General features: G+C 43.4%; 1 protein-coding gene across 3 annotated transcripts in view; it reads left to right on the plus strand.

Moving 5' to 3' along the window:
• The window catches only part of disp3 (dispatched RND transporter family member 3), a 22224-nt gene extending 1803 nt beyond the window's left edge, over positions 1-20421 (plus strand). For 2 of the 3 annotated variants that reach the window (XM_007563469.2, XM_016677312.1), the window contains exons 3-22: positions 7103-8056; positions 8925-9144; positions 9233-9369; positions 9461-9595; positions 11640-11800; positions 11978-12117; positions 12236-12327; positions 12456-12620; positions 13611-13772; positions 14446-14583; positions 14658-14794; positions 14876-15045; positions 15122-15252; positions 15557-15741; positions 15909-16035; positions 16642-16787; positions 16891-17050; positions 17158-17271; positions 17377-17549; positions 18630-19069. In XM_007563469.2, coding sequence (XP_007563531.1) covers positions 7111-8056; positions 8925-9144; positions 9233-9369; positions 9461-9595; positions 11640-11800; positions 11978-12117; positions 12236-12327; positions 12456-12620; positions 13611-13772; positions 14446-14583; positions 14658-14794; positions 14876-15045; positions 15122-15252; positions 15557-15741; positions 15909-16035; positions 16642-16787; positions 16891-17050; positions 17158-17271; positions 17377-17549; positions 18630-18986 — 3996 coding nt within the window. In that variant the 5' untranslated portion in view covers positions 7103-7110 and the 3' untranslated portion in view covers positions 18987-19069. Of the gene's footprint in view, positions 1-7102; positions 8057-8924; positions 9145-9232; positions 9370-9460; positions 9596-11639; positions 11801-11977; positions 12118-12235; positions 12328-12455; positions 12621-13610; positions 13773-14445; positions 14584-14657; positions 14795-14875; positions 15046-15121; positions 15253-15556; positions 15742-15908; positions 16036-16641; positions 16788-16890; positions 17051-17157; positions 17272-17376; positions 17550-18629 lie in introns of all 3 variants that reach the window. The other variant, XM_016677315.1, reaches the window with a different exon arrangement.
• The last annotated feature ends 280 nt before the right edge of the window (positions 20422-20701 follow it).

The following is a 20701-nucleotide window of genomic DNA, read 5'->3' on the forward strand; positions in this document are numbered from 1 at the left end:
TGTGTGTGTGTGTGTGTGTGTGTGTGTGTGTGTGTGTGTGTGCGTGTGCGTGTGCGTGTGCGTGTGTGTGTATTTGGGGTCCAAGAGAGGCAGCATGTGGTGTCCATATCAGATAAGATGGAGAGGAGATAAACTGAAGACGGTAGAGGTGGGAGGGAGGTTTAAAGCTGTTGTCAGAGGCAAGGTTAAAAATCTCTCACCTCTGAGGGGAAGAAGACGCAGAGAAAACGCAGAAAGATTGAAGGGTGGAGAAGAGCAGCAGAGTGGAAGGCAGAAAGTGAATCTAGTGCTCGGCGAGGCCGAGAAAAATAGGGATAGTTGAAAGATTCAAGAGGCTGGCACAGCAACAAGATCCTGCTTCATCCCCATGACACCGACTTTAAGATTTAGAGACAGGTAATTATTCGGTCTGAGTTTCTGTGGGGTTGGGGTTTTTTTTTTTTTTTTTTTTTGGGGGGGGAGGGGCGGGGCGGAGGGTTTATGTCCCACATCATTGAAATATCCAGTCATGAGGAACTTAAATATTATTAAATAGTTAGCAGTAACTGATCTCACACAGGTTTGTAACAACAAGTCATTAATCGGGTCTATAAAAGCAGCACACCCTGCAATTGGTCAATTACACCTTGTTGTTGCCGCCTCACTAAGTGCTTAGTCACCAACAAGATTCTGGTGGAGTTCCTGATGGATTTTTGATTAGGCTTTCTTTGATTTAGAGTTGTTTACAAGTAAATATGTTTTATTTGCTTTGCTAAAACTGATGTCCAATCTCTGGGAAGAAGCAGAAATCCGATCCGCCTCATTCCTCTCATGGCACACCTGGTTGGTTTAAGATCTGGAGATCAGCTCTTTTTTGTAAAACCCCACATTACCCCACTTTCAGCATGGCACAATGTTCCACTTTTACTTCTCCCAGTTTCCAGTGTCCTTTGATGAAGGATGAAGCATGTTTTTTGTTTAAAAGAACCAAAAAACATGCACAGTGAAGCTGCCAGTGTACACACTGCAAGCATTTCATTTTGTTATTTTTCATAATTATGGGTTACTGCTAGTGCAGACATAACATTCAGGTTATAAAAACAAAGTAGAAAGCATTTTTAATACAGAAATGCTGTGTTGTGGACAACAATAATTGGAGAAGAAATGAGCTGGTAGTTGTACTGCAGGCAGTCATTGGTGCCATCCACAAGCATACTGAGCAACAGGACTTCATTACTAAAGAAACTGCTTTTTCAGAGTGCTGCAAAATATATTAATGCAAAGTTAAAAAAAAATCTGTTAGGAAAATATGCATGAGCAATGGGGATAACCACAGCCTTGAAGGGATTTTAAAGCAAATCCAAGAGTTTGGAACGCAAGCAAAATCTTAAATGGCCTCAAGTTATGCAGAACATGGACTCCACCTGTCGTATTCCTGGTGTTAAGTTTCTCAGGAACCAGAGACAAGTCCACAACTTCCTTACCTCCTTCAAAAAACGACTACGGGGTGTCGGAAAGAAGACGAGAGACACCAGACCCAACAGCAGAGGAAAAACTGATGGATGCTCTTAAAGCAACATCTGATCTCCTCTACGCCACACTGATTTGATACAGTAATTCATTCAAAAGCAGCCGTGACCAAGTATTGAGTGCAATATGGAAATATCCATGGAGACGCACATATTTAAAAAGTCCTTTCTTATTATGTAATATTCATAATTTTGGGTTTTCACGAGCTGTTAGCCAGAATTATCCAAATTAGCAGAAATTAATTCCTGAAATGTCTTGTTCTTCTTTTTTTTCTTTTTTTTTTTTAAATGAGTCAATATGACGTTGAGCAGAATTGATGAACTCAGATATTCTCGTTTGTTGAGATGCATCTGTGACTTTGATGCCAGGTTGATTTCAACAAACCCACAAGAATAAAATATGCAGATTTAAAGACCCGTCGTACCGCTTTTGCTGCCCTGGAAAACAAGGAGACAATTTGTTCCTAATTTTCACGGTGTCCACACGCCTAAAAGATAAAATATTTAAGATTTATGATTTTCTTTTTCGCTCACCGAGCATCAGATATTCGACTGCCGGCTTCATCCCTGCGCTGCACAAAGAGCCTCCTCACATGCAGCTCATGTTCTTCCCACACCAAGACAGATACAGCATGAACACCCGAGCTACAAAACTTTGGAAAGAAAAAAAAAAAATAAAATAATATAATATTTAAAGCTCCAGAAAAAGTTCCCAAGTGAGTCCGACACGAGGGCGCGCAAGGTCATCCGGTAACACACCATACATTATACAAGAGGATGTTCATTCCTCACAGAACATGCACACAGATTCTCTTCGTTCTGCTTCATGCACTTATCAGTTCTATTTTAGGTCCAGGTGCCGCATTTTAAGGAAAAACACAAAACGGTGATTCACTAATGACAAAATAGCTTTAATAATCCAGGCGTTATCTGGGAGGCAGCTCTTTTTTCTTTTTATATCCCGACAAACGCACAATGCGGGAAGTCAAATTGCAGCCTAGCTCTAATCCTCACCTGCATGAGGGTTTAAATCAGCCGTGTTCTCTTAATCTTTGCAGAAAAACAGCAATGCTGAACAAATCCGGCGGCTTGTAAACACATTAGTTATACCGCGGCTCCGCAGCTCTGGCGGTGCTTTACAGCTGTGCATTGCTCATAATTATGGTGCACGAGGCTTGATTTTTCTTGAATGCGAAGAAGCATCAGACTCATCAGAGAGGGAGAAAGGATGCGTCCCTCAGGCCGTGCATCACTCTCATTAGCTCTGCTCCCCTTCACTGGCAGGTGTCGGTAGACTCACCCGGACGGATGAAGGGTATCGCAAAGCTTTGCACATGCACTCACGATACACTGCGACTCTAAGAAACTCGTCATTGGCTCCAGGAAATCAGCACATCAAATTGGATGTGGAAAGAAATGGAGTTGTGGAAACGTAACTGTACACTCCTAATCCAGTTTGTTCTCCGTTATTAATATCTTTGCTTTTGAACAGCTGATAAGTGCAGGACTGTGTACTTTAGTGGTCATTAGCCAAGCTGTTCTCTCCTGTCCACTTTCTGTTCCACTCCTCTCATTATGTCGCTGCGCAAGTCCGGGAGTCTTCTCTTCTCTTCTCTTCTCTCCTGACGACACAAGAAGTGGAAGTGGCATTATTAAAACGAGGCAGGGAAGACAGAAATGAAACGTAACAGGGTTAGGAGAATCTAATTATCAAAATCCACCAGCTGTAGTCAGTTTCATTGGCAGCCGATAAAGAATTATAGGACACACATTTGTCTTGGAAATATCACATAATTGATCTTCTCTGTTGAGGTAACGTTGCATATTGCAGTACATAAAACATTTGTCAGCAATGGCTTTTGCTGATTGCAGATAACCGATAATTCTACCTTCACACCGCAGCCAAGGACAGAAAATTATGCAGCAACTTGTAAAGGCAATTATACCTATTGAAATTTTTCATAATTTGCCATTTTCCAACCAGAGACAATAGGTGTTTATTGGGATTTTATGTGATGGACCAGCAGAACAAAGTGGCTCATTATTGTGAAGAGGGCAGGGGGGAATTGATACTTGATTTTCAAAGGTTTGTCCAAATAAAAGAGCTGAAAATTAATGTTCACAGATTTTCCCCAATCGGATTGAAGAAATAAAACCTTCAGTCCCTCGAAAGTAGAAACCAAAAAGATCCGCAGCTGTAATTGCAGAAAAAGGTGGTTTGACAAAGTATTGACTAAGTGGAAAGGCTGAAGAGGCACAAGCTCTTTTATCCTTCTTAATTCAGAATTAGAAACAGTGTAATCAAGTAGCAGATGAAAAAAAATTAGCTGAATAAGTCAATAATTGCAGTTGTACTTTAATAATAAATAAATTTGTTCTCTTAAGAGTTCAGGAATTTCACATTAACGCCGTGTCTCCCCCTTTTTAAAAGTCCACTTTGTCTTAATTTAAAAAAAAAACTACAAAAAAAACTATCGTGGTTCAGATGAACAAAATAGCTGAAAATTGGTGTCCTTTATAGAATATCGGATTCAGTGTGAAGCTCTCAATTTTCATTTCTAAAGGCTTTATTATCTATTACATAAAAGGAAAAAAAATTGCCATTAAACAGCATTAGCCCGTCTGAGTCATGTGGACATTTGATATTAAAAGCTTTCTGAAAGTGAAGAGCAAAAACTTTTAATGACGGGCTCATTACAGATGTCCGTGAGCCGCCGCATTATCAGTGAACTGCAGTCTGACTTTGTCCCACTGTGGAAGATTTAATTTTTTTTTCCACTGGAAACATGAATACATTATCTACTTTAACTGCAGTGTGCAATATGCATGGGTTGGTATGAGTCTCCTGGTAATGGTAACCTTGAGCAAAACGGTTTCGTGCAGTAGCCTGTAGTTATAAGATATCACTGCTTTTACACAAGCGTAGACTTTAAAATTTGTATATCAGGATGCAATTCTTTTTATTTGAAGGAGAGAAGGGAAAAATTATACTTTCTGCTGCTGAAATACCGTGACATGTCTTAATAAATCGATATGCAAAATGAATAATATCAGAGCCTGCTAGAATCGCCTAGAAAAGTTGAATTGATTTTTGCTTTTAACAAACTGAGGAAAATATTTTCTAGTTTAAATGTTACACCTGCAGCATTGATTGAGCAATCATTTGACACAGCTTCCTGTGTCAGACCTGGGAAAACGTTTCGTGAACACTGTGACTTTTGCAAACACATCAGCAGCTAATGGCCTTTTTCCATGTTTATTTGTAAATACAGGATTGAATACAGAATTGTTTGCAACACATACCTGCTGAAGAGCAAATGTAGTAATCGGTAGAGGGCTGAACATCTTGGAGGACAAAGTTCAAGAGAGAGCAGATTTTGGATTGCTACTGGTTGCAGGATCTCATCTTGTTACGCCACGGCCCCCACATGATGATGCTGCCTCTACCAAAAACTGCTTACCATTAACAGGGAGGATTTGGCAAGTTTTTAGTGGGGAGTAACTCACTTCCTCAACTCACACATGCATCTAACTTATAAATGTGACCCTCAAAATGACATCCAAGAGAAACATAAACTTCCCGCTCTATTACATTTACTCTTTTCTTGTCTGGGGAAATTGTAAAATGGAGAGGAACGCTTAAAAATAGATGATAATATCTAGTGCTGCTTGGATTTACTCATATCTGTGGTCATAAAATGTACGTTATGTTCACGTGCAGTTAAAAAATGATCAAGTTTAAGCAACATGAAAGGTTAGCGGTGCTATAGCAGCAGGTTGGCTTTATATATTTAGGCCATAAAAGTGTCTCATGCACTCTTGTGTTGCCTAGGCTCAATATTGGTGTATTTACAATAAAGTTATGTGTCAAATTTATTTGGATTTTGATGTTAAAGCTGTCACAGTAACATTTATACAAAGTATGTTTTTTTTTACATATTTATTAAAACTGTCATTATGTTGTGGCAGCATAACATAAGACAGATAATGTGGAAAAATCAATCTCCCCATGGCCCCACTGTCATCTGTAGGAACAACCAATCAGAGCCAGGAGGAGGGGTTTTGCACTTTCAATCATCCCTGTGTATGCGCTGCTCCCACCCTCCCTCTTGCTCTCTGCTACATTGTAGCTTCTTTCTTTCAGTGAGCCTGTGGTGAGTGTGCAGATTTACATCAGATAAAGCACGATTTACAGCACTTAGACCTTCTTCCTGACTCTGATTGGTTGTTTTTGGCTGTATTGCTGCATATTGCAGTAGTTGCACGAGGAGGAGCTTGATTTTATTGTCAAACGGATTATCTCTTAGTGACAATTTTAAGAAATGTATAAAAAACCTTTTTGTAAATACAATTACATACTAAAGCTTTGATTATCTAGACTTAATCAAAAACATGGTTTAAATCATTTCCACATCATAACTGGTTGGTTATGATGCTGTATTTCCAAATTGCCACATTAGTCCTTCTTCTGGGTGAGAGAAAAGTGTTGCAGCCTCTTTTGTTCTCTCTCCATCTGTCACTTTCTCTGGCATCTCATTTTAAAGGGCAATATAAGTTGGTGGTTTTGATGTCTTGACGTTTTTAAGACCTCGGTGCACTTTGAATAACCGAACACTGTCCTAGAGTGAACTTCAGAGGACAAAATAAAAGTCCCTAAATCAGCTTGGCCTGGCGTTTAATTATGAATTCCAGGTTAGTCTGTGAAGAGACCTTTGTCTCTGCTTTCTTTATCGTTTGTGGTATTGATCGAGCAATACAAACAGCCAATTCCTTTTTATGATGGATTTCACTTCAGCTGCGGGGCGGAGCGCAGCTATTGTTCACACTTAATCGTGATTCAGCGCCTCACCTGACTGACCTTAGAGAGCGGCCCTTAAAGAGCGCAGATAAATTGCCGTAGTTGGCGAGCGCTCGCTGCCGTCGGAATGCAAACCGTCTGCGGCAGCGCATCACGAGCATGAGAGTCTAAATAAGAGGCACCCATTGACACCATTAGGCAAGACCCGTCCATCACAGGAGATAAGCCAGCAACAGTTTCTAATACCCCTCTTGCGCTTTCTGTCAGTAATTAGACAGGTGAGATTATTAAATTTTCTACACACACACACACACACACACACACACACACACACACAGCTGCACCTTGACAGCCACCAGTGGACTCTCTCCAGGTGATAAGGGCTGACAGGGAGAGGAAGAAAATCACAGCTTTTACCCCGTCTCACCCCCAAGCTCTTGTGAGCAGCATCTCAAAGCAGAAAGCTGCCAACCTTTTTTCTTTCTTTCTTTTTTTTTTTTTTCTAAGCCCTTGAACCCCTTCCCACCTCACCCCCTTCCTTTAATTTTCTTCATATGAGCCCAGCAGTGGAGGACCTTGGCTCACAGCAACTCTAGGACAAACTTAATTCCTTCACACCCTCGCTTGCTCAGGACAGATTTGGAGGGTTCCCCCTGTCCTTCATTTTGCCTAATACTTGTGTCAACTGTTCGTAGTTCGAACATCTATTTCACGCTCGCAGTTCTCTCTCCAGAAGAGAGAGAGAGCAAGAGCTGCGAGCGAGAAATAATGAAGCGGTGTAATGTGTCGCTCACAGGTGCCAGCATGGATGTGGAGGACGAGGCGCTGCTGTTTCGCACCAGCTGGGGTGACGATGAGGAGGAAGAGGAGGAGGACGGGGTGGCGCACGCTGCGGGGCACGGCTGCTTGTCGGGGACTGCAGGGGGCTGTGGGCTGTGGAGGGGAGTGGGGTGGGTCTACACACAACCCTGGGCCAGCGGGGTGGTCCTTGGGGTGGCCTTCCTCATGCCCTGCGCCCTGTTTGCCTACATGCTGCTCTACTGCCCTCCTCTGGACATAGACCTCTCCTACAGTGCCTTCGAGGTTCACAGCCACTTCTCAGCTGAACGCTTTGACGCTCTCACCATCGCTGTGAAGACGCAGCTGGGGTCCTGGGACAGGCGCAGGCGGGACGTCGATGACACGGAGTCTGGGGACCTCAAGGAGCTTCTCCTGGAGAAGCTGGCGGAGAGGGGAGTTTTCAACTGGACAGAGGGGGAGAAAGAGACGTCCTCCTTTCAAACAGGCAGCACTTTAACACCAGAAGAAGCCAGAGAAACGAGAACTGAGCCCGACCCGAGTCAGGAGGGGCTGAGGAGGGACAAGAGTCCTGGAGGCGAAGAGGAGCAGGGATTATGGGACAGGAACTCCTCCCTTCCGCTCATCAGGAAGCGCAGATTTGCTCCTAATTACTACATGCAGAGCCAGGCTCTGTGGAGGATCGAGCTGGTGTTTGTGGCTCAGGGGAAAGGAGAGCGCAACATCTTCACTCCGGAGCGCCTGGAGACCATCCACCATGTGGAACGTCTCCTCATGCAGCATCCGCAGTTTCATCAGTTCTGCTGGAAACCCATGGAGATTTTAAGGGATCTGCCTCTGGGGCCGTCCTACTGCTCCCCACCCAGCTCTCTTCTGTCTTACCTTTACCCCAGTGAGAGAGCGGGGAAGATATACTACGATGGCATAGGCCCAGATCTGGCTGATATTCAAGGTGAGTCAGTGTCAAGGTCCCACTTCATCACCTTGCAAAAGCACTGATGCCCACTGAGCTTTTTCCACGTGATTTCATGTTGAAACCACAGACTTTTGTGTCCTCTAGTAGAGATTTATGTCATGAAACAACACAAAAAGTGTAGAACTTCTGAAGAATTGAAAATTATAAGTGGGTGTTAAACCTTCTCTACAAACAAAACTCTGTCTTTCCTTGCATGCAAAATACTATATGTGGTGGAAAACTGTCTCTTCAAAACACAGTCAAGCATAGTAGTGGCTGCATCATGCTGTGAGGGTTAGGAGTAGGGTTAGGGCTCCATCAGAAGAACCACAACCCTCATCACAAAACGAGAGTTACCGTGGATAGATTTAGATGACAAGTTGTGGTTTGAAGTGGTCTACTCAAAGCCCAGAGCACAATCCACTTAATCACCCATGACAACTCTTGAGAACTGCTGTGTAATCTGTCAATATGGGATATCTTGCAAGCACAAAAGACACAGCATTTCAAACTATATGTGGAAATCTGGTAGAGTCATACCCACAAAAGACTTGAAACTGTATTTGCAGAGATGTGGTTCTTCAAAGTATTCATTCAGTGGGTTGAGCATGACTGCACGCAACATTTTAACAGTCGTATTTATATAAAATAAACATATTTTAAAAGCTACATGGGCTTTTATTTTCTCTCTACAGTTACTTGTGATATTTTGTGTTGGTCTCGCAAGGCCACCAGTGAAATGCATTGGAGGTTGTTGTTGCCATCTGACAAAAATGTCAGAGAGTTCAAGGTGCAGGAAATGTTTTGTACCATCAAAGACGAGCTAACCTGCCTCCTGCTTTCATCTCTTGGCGCTTTGTTGTAGGCTCCTTAAGTCTGGCCATCACCCACCCTCAGTTCTACTGGTACGTGGATGAAAGTCTGTCCCCCGAGCGTCTCTCCTCGGCTCTCCTGCGCAGTGAGATCCACTTCGGGGCTCCGCTGCCGTCTTTCTACTCCCTGCAGGACCGAGCAGACGAGCAGAGAGCTCGCTTCAAAAACTTTGTGGTTCAGTACGCAGGCATGCTGGCCAAGCAGTCCACCAGGTCAGAGACAAAAGGGCGTTTGGAGCACTAACAGCCTCGCGGTACGTATTACCACTGCAGATTGTTTACTTTGCACTTCCTCTTACAGTGAGGTGAAGGTGCTGTATGGGGGGACGGAGCTGTTTGATGATGAGGTGAGACACACCTTTTACAACGATATGATGTTGGCCGTCATCAGCGGAGTCTGCATCACTGTGCTCGTCTACATCCTCACCTCGTTTTCTGGTACAGCAGGAGCAGTTTCCCATTTTATTTTTCTTTGGACTCGTACGGTAGCTTGGAATATTAACCGGCTCGATTTCTGCTCTCTTTGAAGTCTTTCTGACGTTCTTTGGACTCGCCGCCATTGGGCTGAGCTGCTTGATGGCTCTGTTTTTGTACCACGTTGTCTTCGGGGTGAGGTATCTCGGCATTCTCAACGGAGTCGCAGCGTTTGTTATCATTGGGATTGGTGAGTTATTAAAATCTTGCTGAAAGTTTGTTTTTGCTTATTTTTTTTATTGTGGAGGAAATATTCTACAAACAGCTCTGTTCAGCAGATATAAGCCTTTAATTCGATTAGCAGAAGAGCAAAAATAAGACAAAACAGGCAAAATCTTTCCAATGGGTCAAACTTTGTCTGCCTACTAGCTTCTTAAAAGTAAGAAGAAGAAAAAAAACCTCATCTATATTCTTTATTAAAGCAATGTTTGAACACGTACCCGGAGCATAAGTTAACATGATTACTCAGGGAACTTTAAATGTGAAGTCAATCAGGGCCTCAAGCTGTAAAACTGGCTCAAATGTAGAGAACTTAATTAGAGTACATCAAACGGTGCTGAGATTTGGCTTTGGTTATTTTTTGCTGATAAAAAGTGACTCCAGTAGAAAATCACAGCAGAGCTACTTAGAGAAGCTGAGCACTTGCTTACACTTGTTCTCTGGGCTTCTGCTCAGCTTGGTGGGTTTCTTTTCCAGAAGTGTCAGTCGCTGCCATGTGCCAAAACACGCAAGCGATTAAAGATTTTTTTTTCTTTAGAGTGGAAAAAGGATGTTCAAATTGTTACCACAGATCTGGATGTGTGTACTTTGTTGAAGTTGACTGAGCTGAAGCTGCAAATGATCTTTTATATCAACTATAATGAACCAACTTTTGTCCAGCAGCTGAATGAATGTAAAGATTATCTGACCAGATTATCTGAGACAGCATACTGTGTTTCAGCTGTTCTCAAAATACTTGAGTGACATTTTTCAGCTAAATGTTATAATTTTTTAGCTCCTTATAAAAAAATCCATATAATTTGATCAATAAAGCTGTCAGAAAAAATGATATCAAACATCGAAGATTCAAGTTCCTGTGAGATGCATCAGATGTCTCGTACAGTGCCTTGTTTACGATCTTAATTCTTTCCTATTTTGTGTCACTGCAATCACAAAATTGATGTGAACATAAAATAGTGCATATGTGTGACAAAAATACCATCATGAATACACCATCCTTGCGGTGACAGGTGGTGATGGCAGCAGCATGCTGTGGGGATGCTCTTTTTCGCAGCAGGACATTGGAAGCTTGTTTGGTTGATGGGAAGATGGATGAAGCTGAATACAGCACAAACTGGGACTGAATAGTTCAGACAGAAATCCATTGGACTGAGCTGCGGCTGTTTTATAAAGATGAATAAAAAAAAAAAATGTCACTCTGGTAAAGAGATACACCAAAAAGACTTGCATCTGTAATTGCAGTCAAATGTAGTTCTAGGGAGAGCTAAATAGAAATGCATGCCACACTAGAAATTTTGGTTTGCAATTACATGCATGCCTTTTCCTTCCACTGTACAATTACAGACGACTTTGCGTTAGTCTGTTGCGTTAAATCTGAATAAAATGTAGTTAAAGTTAAAGTTTGCGTTTGTAATGTAACCAAGTGTCATAATTCCTTCTTGAGACGGAAAAGGTTGTACATATTTTTGCCACATCTAATGTTTTTGCGTATAATATTTCACAATTTTAACTTTTTTTGCTGCTATCTGTGTTTACTAAATATTAACAAATTGGAATCAGCTGTGTGTTGTTTTGCATACTTGGGCTTGTAGTGAGATAATCTCAGTACCTGGTAAAGGCCAGACCATATGCAGATTATATGGAGTGTACTTTCTTTTTTTTTTTTACCACAACAGTAAAAATGATTACTACTAATTGGATCTTGTGTCGTCATAACAGCTGCTCTTGTCTGAGTTTGTTCCACCAGACCAAAATGTGCAACAACTAAACCCAAATTAAACTACCTCTTTGAAAAATTGATCATGTCCCTTTCTCTTTTTCACAAAAAAAAAATATCCCATATTTTCTAGTCTCTATACTAAACCAAGCTTTTTATTTCAATGTCCGCTTGCAGGCATGCAGTTTTGATTTGCACTCAATGTAATGAAAACATTCAAGGGTTTTGTTACATTAACAAAACAAACCGCACCGGTGCACAGATAATAACCGACGTGCATCTGCTCTCCGCCTCTCAGGGGTGGACGATGTGTTTGTGTTCATCAGCACCTTCAGACAGGCCTCCCATCTCCGTCGGCCCCGCGAGCGAATGATCTACACAATAAAGACGGCCGGCCGGGCGACGTTCCTCACCTCCTTCACGACCGCGGCCGCCTACGCCGCCAACACCTTCTCTCAGGTAATCGGGCGAGGAGAAGCGCAGCGTTTTAACTGAACGTCTGCTCGGAGTCTTAACAACTCCTCTGCAGAGGATGAATAGAAGTGCTGCTCTCAGCAGACAGCCATTTTCACTCGATAAGCACAAATTGAATGTTTGAAGGTCCTTTACACTGTGCTGCGCTTAACTGACACTCAGATCCCAGCCGTGCATGACTTTGGCCTGTTCATGGCCCTCATTGTCAGCTGCGCCTGGCTTTGGGTGTCTGTCCTGATGCCAGCAGCCCTGTGTATCTGGACCCGGCATGTGGAGCCTCACGAACACGACTGGATGAACTGGTGAGCTCCTGTTTCCTCACTTTGTTGGAAGGTGTTATTTTGTGGTGGTGGTGGCTGCGCGCAGCTTTGACGCGCTCCCACCAGCTGCCTCTGACCCTAAACTGTCCTCTCCCTGAAGCGTGAAGCTGCTTTTGGGCTTGTCAGCGAGCTACAGCCCTCTGTCAGACGAGGATGATGATGTGGCACTTCTGTCGGTGGACATGGAGCCAGGTGAGATTATTATCTCCTTCACAATGACGGGATGGCGCGTTGGGGGAGAAACGGGACAGGCAACGATTCCCGGGCTGTAAAAACGCAGCTGCTCAGGCGTCACTGAGGTCTTTCTCCTTTTTCGTCAGGCTCCTGTGACACAGACAGCGACGGAGCCATTATTTCCCTGACGGTGGATGCGCCATTATCCCCCGCAGGACAGCATCAGATGGGTGTGGTGAGCACAAACCTCCAGTGGTGCCTGAAGCACTTAGTGGCTGAGCCGGCCGTGAAGCACCGAAAAGTGGTTTTAGGTGAGACATGACATGAATTCACTCAGCCGCAGCCATGAGAGCGACGCCGCTTGATTAAAACACTCGCATAGAAACACAGACACATTTGTCTGTGCCCCCGGTAAAGATGTAACAGCCTTAAAAATCGATAAATAAATCAATATTTTATTGCAGTAAATTAATCTCACACTAAAAATATTAGAAAACACAACTTTTAAATTGAAAGCATTTATTTAGCAGGAAAAAAAACACTAATATACATGTGTTGTTGTTTTTTTTCTTTTTCATTATAGTGGTGATAGTACTATTGGTGTTAGTACTTTGTACAGCTCCCCCTGTTGACAGCACTGACTCTTCTATAAGTCTTCTCAAGACTGGATAAACCATATAAAGAGGCAGAGAAGGACAGAGTCCTGGATCTATTGCATCTAACTCTAGTTTGTAGTTTGCCTTTGAGCAATTACTGAGTTGATTTTGCCATAACATTTGCAGAAAATCCTGTTGAAATTCCCGTTGATGACCAATTTTCAGTTTTCTGGAAAAACAGCATCACATGTCCTCCATTGTTTAACAGTTACTGTGAGGTACTTTTCCTTTGTTTTATACCAAAAACCACCTGGAAATTCTTCAGCCAAACACAATTTCACCTCTTTTTATTTTATTTTTGTTTCTCACATCCCTTAACATTTTTACCGAGCTGTTAATGTTTCCGTGGTAGAGATCAGAACTGAAACCGCATCAGGTTGATGAACAAGTGCCCCGTTTCTCCTTGGAATAGTTCAACCTCTAAATGGCCTTAAGAGCATTTTTACGCGTCTTCACCATGGCAACCATTAAATCTGCCCACATCTGCATCTGTTGTGTTTCAACCGGTGAGACTACAGCTGTGAAATGAAAAGCACCTTTCAGTAAACATTCTGTGTCGTTGTTCCTGAGGAGTTTCTTTACGTTGCTCAGTCAGACCGTCCTCTCTAGCTGCCGCTGTTTGTCCCTGTCTTGGTTCCCGTCCAGGTGTCTTTCTCCTGGTTCTGGTCTTCTCTGCGGGCTGCTGCTGCCTCCTGAGGCCGGCCACCCACGCCCCCCTCCTGTTCCGACAGGAAACAAACCTTCAGACGCTGCTGGCTCTGCGCAGCAACCTGAGTGGTCAGGGCATCTCCTGCCCCACCTGCTCAGGTGAGACCACAGCGGCTAAAGAGGCTCTGTTGAAAAGGTTTTAAAGCAGGTAACATCCTACCTACCAGCAGTGCATAATTGATACCTTCATTCATTACAAATCCAGGTTTGACATTTAAAATCTAGAATATTAACGAAGCACAATTAAACTGTCTAGTTTAAACAACAATTTTGAAAATCTCTACTTCCTGTTGTGTTTTATGATACAAGAAACATTTACTGATGTGAACGCTGTAGTAACCCTCACTCAGAGAGATTATGAAGTATTGCGTACGGGACAGGATTAACTATCAGAAGAGAAAGTAAACTATGTCTCGTATTTTTTATGTGCAAGGGAGCCGTGTTGAATTTTGCTGCAGAACTTAAAATTCGGACTTCAGAGAAATAAATCTGTAAATAATTTTTAACCTGAAGTTGACCTCACGGCCTCTGAGGGAAAGGATGTGCATAATTAAATCGCGTCCTTGTATTTAGGATGTGGCAGTGCAGTCATACAATTGCAGTCCCTGTGGTTAAGAACCTTTATGTGTCATTTTCCAGGTCCCCTTTGTGAGTCTAAAACGGCTTTAAACTGTTTCAGTATGTTTGTACATGGAAACTTATTTCCAGCTGTGGTACTTGTTCCAAACAGTTTGAGACGTACTGCCCTAAAGGCACGTTTTTATCACGTTAGGGGTGTTCATGGAAAAACCACATCTGCTGTACACGCATACTTCCCAATCGGGGTTGAGGTTTTCCACGCATCAGCAAAGTCAAAGCACAACAGCTTCGACCGTCTCCATGAAAACAAGCCCAAGCACCAACAACACAGGTAAGAAGGGTAGAAATGATCCTCCATATGCGAGAGCGCTGGTCTTGATGTCTTCGTGTGCTTCTTGGTGTCAGACTCCTTGCTGACTGTGTACATGTCGAAGCTGGCCCAAGGAGGCTCCACGACAATCTACAGGTTCTCGCTCAACACCAGCATCCCGTCGCCGTGGAAAGTGTGCAGCACGGAGCGTGACGAGGTGTCGTCGTTCCAGGTTTGGGAGCAAACGAAGCCGCCTCTGCCACCCGTTCGCGGCACGTACCGCCAAAACAATCTTTTACGTTTGTCTGGACAGGCTTTCAGTCATCCCCAGAAAAACTACACCAGCAGAATGACGGTGTGCGTTTCCCGAGAGTATCGCCCGTACCCGAGCTGGATGATCACGTCCGGCTTGTGCGATCCCCGCCACGGCTGGACCCAGGAGTTTTCCTTCTACGTCGCAGCGTCTCCGCAGCAGAATAGCAGGTGGAATGACAAGTACGGACTCTCCGGAGGGCTTTAGCAGCTTATCTGTCAAATTAAATCTGCCTTCTGCCTTCAGGAGGCTGTATTTTGCTCAGTGCCATCAGAGACCTCATCCCAGCAGGCTGTGTGTCAAAACACCTGGCTGTGGCTTCAGTTCCGGGCCTGACGGACCCTTAAAGGGATCTTTTTATACTCCCCTCCCCAGCGGTATGCAAGCATCTTTGTCTGAGTTTATTATCAACATAAAAGTGATTATTCAGTTCATTAGGAAAACACTGCATGCAACTCTCTACCTTGTCATGTCTTTGTCATCTGCTCCCACATCGTGAGTGTTGTGACTCGAGAAAAGAAAATGTTGTGATATGACAAGCTTCTTGAAGTGGCACTCTGTAAACCCACTGGAGGATTTTTCTTTTTTTAATGTTTCCCACAACACTCTGGTTGAGCAGCTATTTTTACACTGAATAAACAAACACAGTTGAAAGATTTTCCTCTTGTTCTATTTTCAAAGACTCCTCATCCGCTGCCAAGACGAAAGCATCCAAGACGTCTGGCTTCAACCCGTGCAGCGGCGGCGCTTGTGGTCGCCCAGCTGTGCGTCCTCTGGTCGACACCGGGGCCATGGTTTTCGTCGTGTTCGGCATCCTGGGAGTCAATCGAAGCGAGAACAGGGAAAACCATGTGATTGGAGACATGGTGAGGGGTCACTGCATTGACGCTGATCTCCACGTTGTCCGCAGTGTGTAAATGACAGTTGCCTAAATTGTAATTGCGAGTCCATATTGCAAGACATTTAGAAAAAAAAAAAAACCTCGCAGCATCAGTGTTTCTCTTACATTATTTCATTTTCTCGTTTTCTAAAGGGCAGCGTTATCCTGGATCCAGACTTTGATATTTTCAAGGAGATGGGCCATCTCTGCAAAATCTGCAAAGCGGTTGGTGCAAACAGAAAACTGGTGAAGCCGGGAGGAGCTCAGTGTTTGCCTTCGGGTAAAACTCGCACAGTGTTAACACTGATCCACTTTGTTTTTATCCCAAAGATATTTACTGGCTAAATGTGAAGTAAAGCAAATCGTTGCGTGCCTCACGGCAGCCAATTACATATTGAATGTATACACTTTCTGAGTGCCTTTGTGTCAAAATCACTTTAAAATAACACGGAAAGATAATCATAAAATGTGTGACAAAATAAAACGTTGGCCAAAGAAATACACAGTGCTTTGTTATTTTTATTATTATTTAAAACCTTTATTATTTTATTATTTAAAAACCTTAACACTGCAGGATTAGCTGTAGCCTCTAGCAGGTTTTCTTCAGCTTTACTCTGTATTCAGCTGCATCCATCGTCCCATTAACGCCGACTTAGCCTCCATGTACCTGCTAAAGAAATACATCCCCATAGCATCATGCTGCCACCCCCCTGCATGCTTTCTGGTGCGTTCAGGGTGAAGGGCAGTGTTGGTTTTCTCAAAAGTAACACAAATTACACTGAAGTGACAAAATGTGGAAATGTTCTAAAGGTTATTAATCTGTGTGAAGGGTAAAAGACGACGAGGAGGAGGATGATGATGATGGTGTTTCTTTTGCTCCCGGCAGGCAACAAGCTCTCCTCTGTTCTTCCTCTGCTCCATCCTGAGTGCCACTCCCTCCCCGAGCCCAATCTCCTCCCGGGCCAGCTCTCCCACGGCGCAGTGGGGATGCACGGCGGCAAGGTCCGCTGGTTGTCCATGGCCTTTGAATCTGTAAGTCCTTTAAATCTCGAAGCTTTCCCTCTGCATCTGTAATAAAAAAATAAATAAAAAAAAAGCTGTCTGACCGGCCATACCTGCCCTCTTCTCTCCAAAGACCACATACAAGGGGAAATCGTCCTTTCAGACCTACTCAGACTTCCTCCAGTGGGAGAACTTCATCCAGGAGCAGCTTGCCAGCCTCCCACAGACTTCGGCTCTCCAACGTGGTTTCCAGACATGCGAGCACTGGAAGCAGATCTTCATGGAAATCATAGGTAGGTGTTTGATTCGGCTCAGTGTTTTATCTCTGCTAACTGATTAGTGAAGTGTGTGTGTGTTTTTTTTTTTTTTTTTTAAATGTAATGAGATCTAATGTGTTTAGGTGTGGAGAGTGCCCTCTGGAGTCTCCTGCTCTCTCTAGCGATCTGTGTGGCCGCCGTGTCTGTGTTTACAGCGCATCCCCTGCTGCTGCTGCCGGTGCTCATAACAATTATAGGTAAGAGACGAAGCAGCTCGCGTACGTGCTCGGAAGCCTTTTGCGTGGATGTATCGAGGTACGGGTTGTTCATTGTTGTTTTGTTTCCCCCCCACCCACCCTCAGGAGTGATCTGTCTGGTTGTGGCTGTCATGTATTGGCTGGGTTGGGAGATGGGAGCAGTGGAAGCGATTTCTCTGTCGATACTTGTCGGATCTTCAGTGGATTACTGTCTGCACCTGGTGGAGGGTTACCTGCTGGCTGGCGAGACGGCTTCCCTTCTGCCTGGACACAACTCTGTAAGGGAAAGCAGATTTCTGTCATAGTCGCAGCTCTAACCAGTGACACGGTGAATGTGATCAAATCTGAACCCTGTCAGATTTGATCACATTCTTGTGAACGATATGTGAGGTTCTAAAGTAAAGCTGAGCCTCCGCACCGGTCTCCAGGGTTTTACTGAGTTTTACAGTATTGTCCTGGATTTAGCTCCATACATCTTCCCATCAACTTAAATAAAAACATCAACACAGCATAGTGCTGGCATATTGTGCTTAGTGTTAGCTTTCTACCTCAGATACTGTTTTAATTTGCATCAGCATTTTGTTCCCCATGTTGGCTGTGCCCCCAACATGGCTTGTTGGGGGCACAGCTGGAAAAAATGATTTCTCAAGGCGTTCTTTCAACACGGCTTTCTTTTCGCCTCTCCATAATGGCCAGATTTGGATGGATAACCAATAGTTTTCTTGCTGTCAGATTCTCCCACCTGAGCTGTTGATTTCTGCAGCTTCTCCAGAGTTGTCATAGGCTGCTTCATTGATTAATGCGCTCTTTGCCTTTTCTGTTGCTTTAAATCATGACAAACTCTTTCCATTGTCAGATAATGGGTTACAATTTTCCATAAGATATTCAAAATCTTGCATAATTTTTAATGGTCTAAACCTGCTTTAAACTTGAAAATCAATTTTCTGTCTTAAAAGTCTGAGGCCTTCACACAACAGCTGGATTTGTACTGAGATTAAATTACACACAGGTGCTCACAATTTAGTAAAAAAAAAATATGATTGAAAAATATGAAAAATAACTGTCATCATTCCACTGTCATTCTGTCACAACTATGTTCTGCTTTCTGTTTGGTCTCTCACCCAGTTCAGTACATTGAAGTTTCTGGTTGTTAAAATAACCCAATGTAAAAAGGTTCAAGGGGTATGAAAGACACTGAAAGTTTTATAGTAATTTCTTTGAGCTTTTTAATGTAAAAAGATTTAAAAGAAAGAAAAAAAACACACACACCTTTATGTCTCATGAACAAAAGAGACTCTGAAAGCGCTGAAAGAACATGTTTTTAAATCAACCCTTTATTCTGTGTGCTTTGCTTACAGGAGCCTTCAGCCGAGAGGCAGAGGCGAACTTTGGAGGCAGTGAACCATGTGGGCGTTGCCATAGTGTCCAGCGCCGTCACCACGGCAATCTCCACCGTCCCTCTTTTCTTCTGCGTCATTGTGCCTTTCGCCAAGTTCGGTCAGATTGTGGCCATCAACACGGCCGTCTCCATTTTGTTCACCTTGTCTGTGACTTCTGCCTTGCTGGCCTGCATGGCCCCGGCCCGCTTCAGCAGACACCCCGGCGCTGTGCTGAAGGCCAGCCTGGCCGTGACGGCAGCGGCGGCCTTGGTGGGGGCTCTGTGCTGGACGGGCCAGCAGCTGGGGGCATCGGCCTGGCGGTCCCTCAGCACGTGAACACGCCGCTGTCCTCGGCTCACACTGATGTCAGACAAGAGCAATGTATTTTCCTTTACCTTCAGGAGAAATATCAGATCAGATAAGTGATCTTTAAAGCACAAAGATGTCAACACTGTCTCAGTAATCGAAAGCTATTTGTTATCCAAGAACAGATTTATTTTACTGGTAATAGTCGGTGAGTTTGACATAACGGGGGAACAATCCTTCACCCGCTGAGTATCTTCTTGTAACTACGTGACTCAGTTCTGTTCTGCCTGTGAGTTGACATGATGACTAGGTTAAGGTACTGTGCTTTTTATTTTTTTTACTTTTACAACCACATACTTCAGTGTAACTTAGTGGGATTTTATATGACTGACCGACACAAAGTCGCACATAATTGTGCCGTGGAAGAAAAACTGCACATGCTTTGCAAATCTAAACCTGGTTATGTCTCGTTCCGGTTAGATGGAGAAGTAAAACAAAAATAATCTGAAAATTACACACCGGTGAACTCTTAGTAATTTGGCTGCTCTGTATTCTGCTTAGAGGCATTAAGCAAAATTAGGCTGACCCCTCCCCTTTGTAGGCCACACTATTCAGGTTTGCATTTATAAAAATATTGAAAAACTACATATCCAGCTTCAGAATCATCTACTGCTTTGTATTAATCTACTATATAAAATCCTAATAAAGCACACTGGAGTGGTTTGTGTTTGTAACAAAGTGCGGGGAAGTTTTAAGAGGTTGGATTATTTTTTTCAAGACACGATGTTCTGTTCCGTTTTATCTTCAGCTTTCAGAAATTCCTGGAAAATGTTCTTGCTTCACTTTGTCGAGTCGTAAAGAGTTTCCGACGGGTTTAACAACACGGCGTCTGACTGTAGTGCGTCAGGACTTTATGGTGAAACATCCTGATTTTTGTTTGATGCCGCGTCTTCTCTCGGAAAGCTTTTACTACGTCCATCTGCAGCTGGACGAACAGATGTATTAACAGAGTTTATACTGTTTGGTTAAACGTATTGTGTGATGTAAATGTTGTTCTGAACTAAGCTTTTGGAAGCTGCCAGCACACCCGTGCTTGTGAATACTGTTGCGTTATTTTTATGTCATCAGATCTTTAACTGCTTTAAGGTTTTTGTAACAAAAAAAAAAAAACAACAAATGGAAAGAATCCTCTCTTCCCGTCCTCAGGTGTACACTCCATCACATTTTAAAAGCACTTGGTGTAACAGTCTCCTGTCCTCGCAGCAAAGAGCACCACTCGTACACCAATCAGCTGCAGCAACGCGCTGCCCTGCAGTGAAGGTGAGGACCATTTGTCAAACCATATAACACAATAATGGCGAGGGAGAGGAACCCACTCAGTCATGGCAAGAGTGGTACGTTTCTGGGTTTTCTTTTTGTGTGTGTTACACTTGTGAATGTCAAATAAAGCAGGTGCAGAAAGCCATTTGTCTTCTCATTAGTGAAAGGTCAGTGCTGCGTCCTTCTGCTTAGTTGTATAACAGAGGAGGATGGAGGCGTCGCTGATTGCTTACTTACATACTTACAGTAGGAGCTCCAGCGTCACATCGCTAGGCTATTAATCACCCATACGAAACGACTCAGACTCCGTAAACAGGAGAGCGGTTTATTCTTATGCTGAAAAGTAAAAGGAGAATGATGTTTTGGTGTCACTCTGTCATGTAGTTCATGATTGATAGTCAGAAAGGCCTTGGTGTATTGTCATA

This window comes from Poecilia formosa, unplaced genomic scaffold, assembly GCF_000485575.1.
Source record: "Poecilia formosa unplaced genomic scaffold, Poecilia_formosa-5.1.2 Scaffold5, whole genome shotgun sequence".
NCBI classification, from domain to species: Eukaryota; Metazoa; Chordata; class Actinopteri; order Cyprinodontiformes; family Poeciliidae; genus Poecilia; species Poecilia formosa.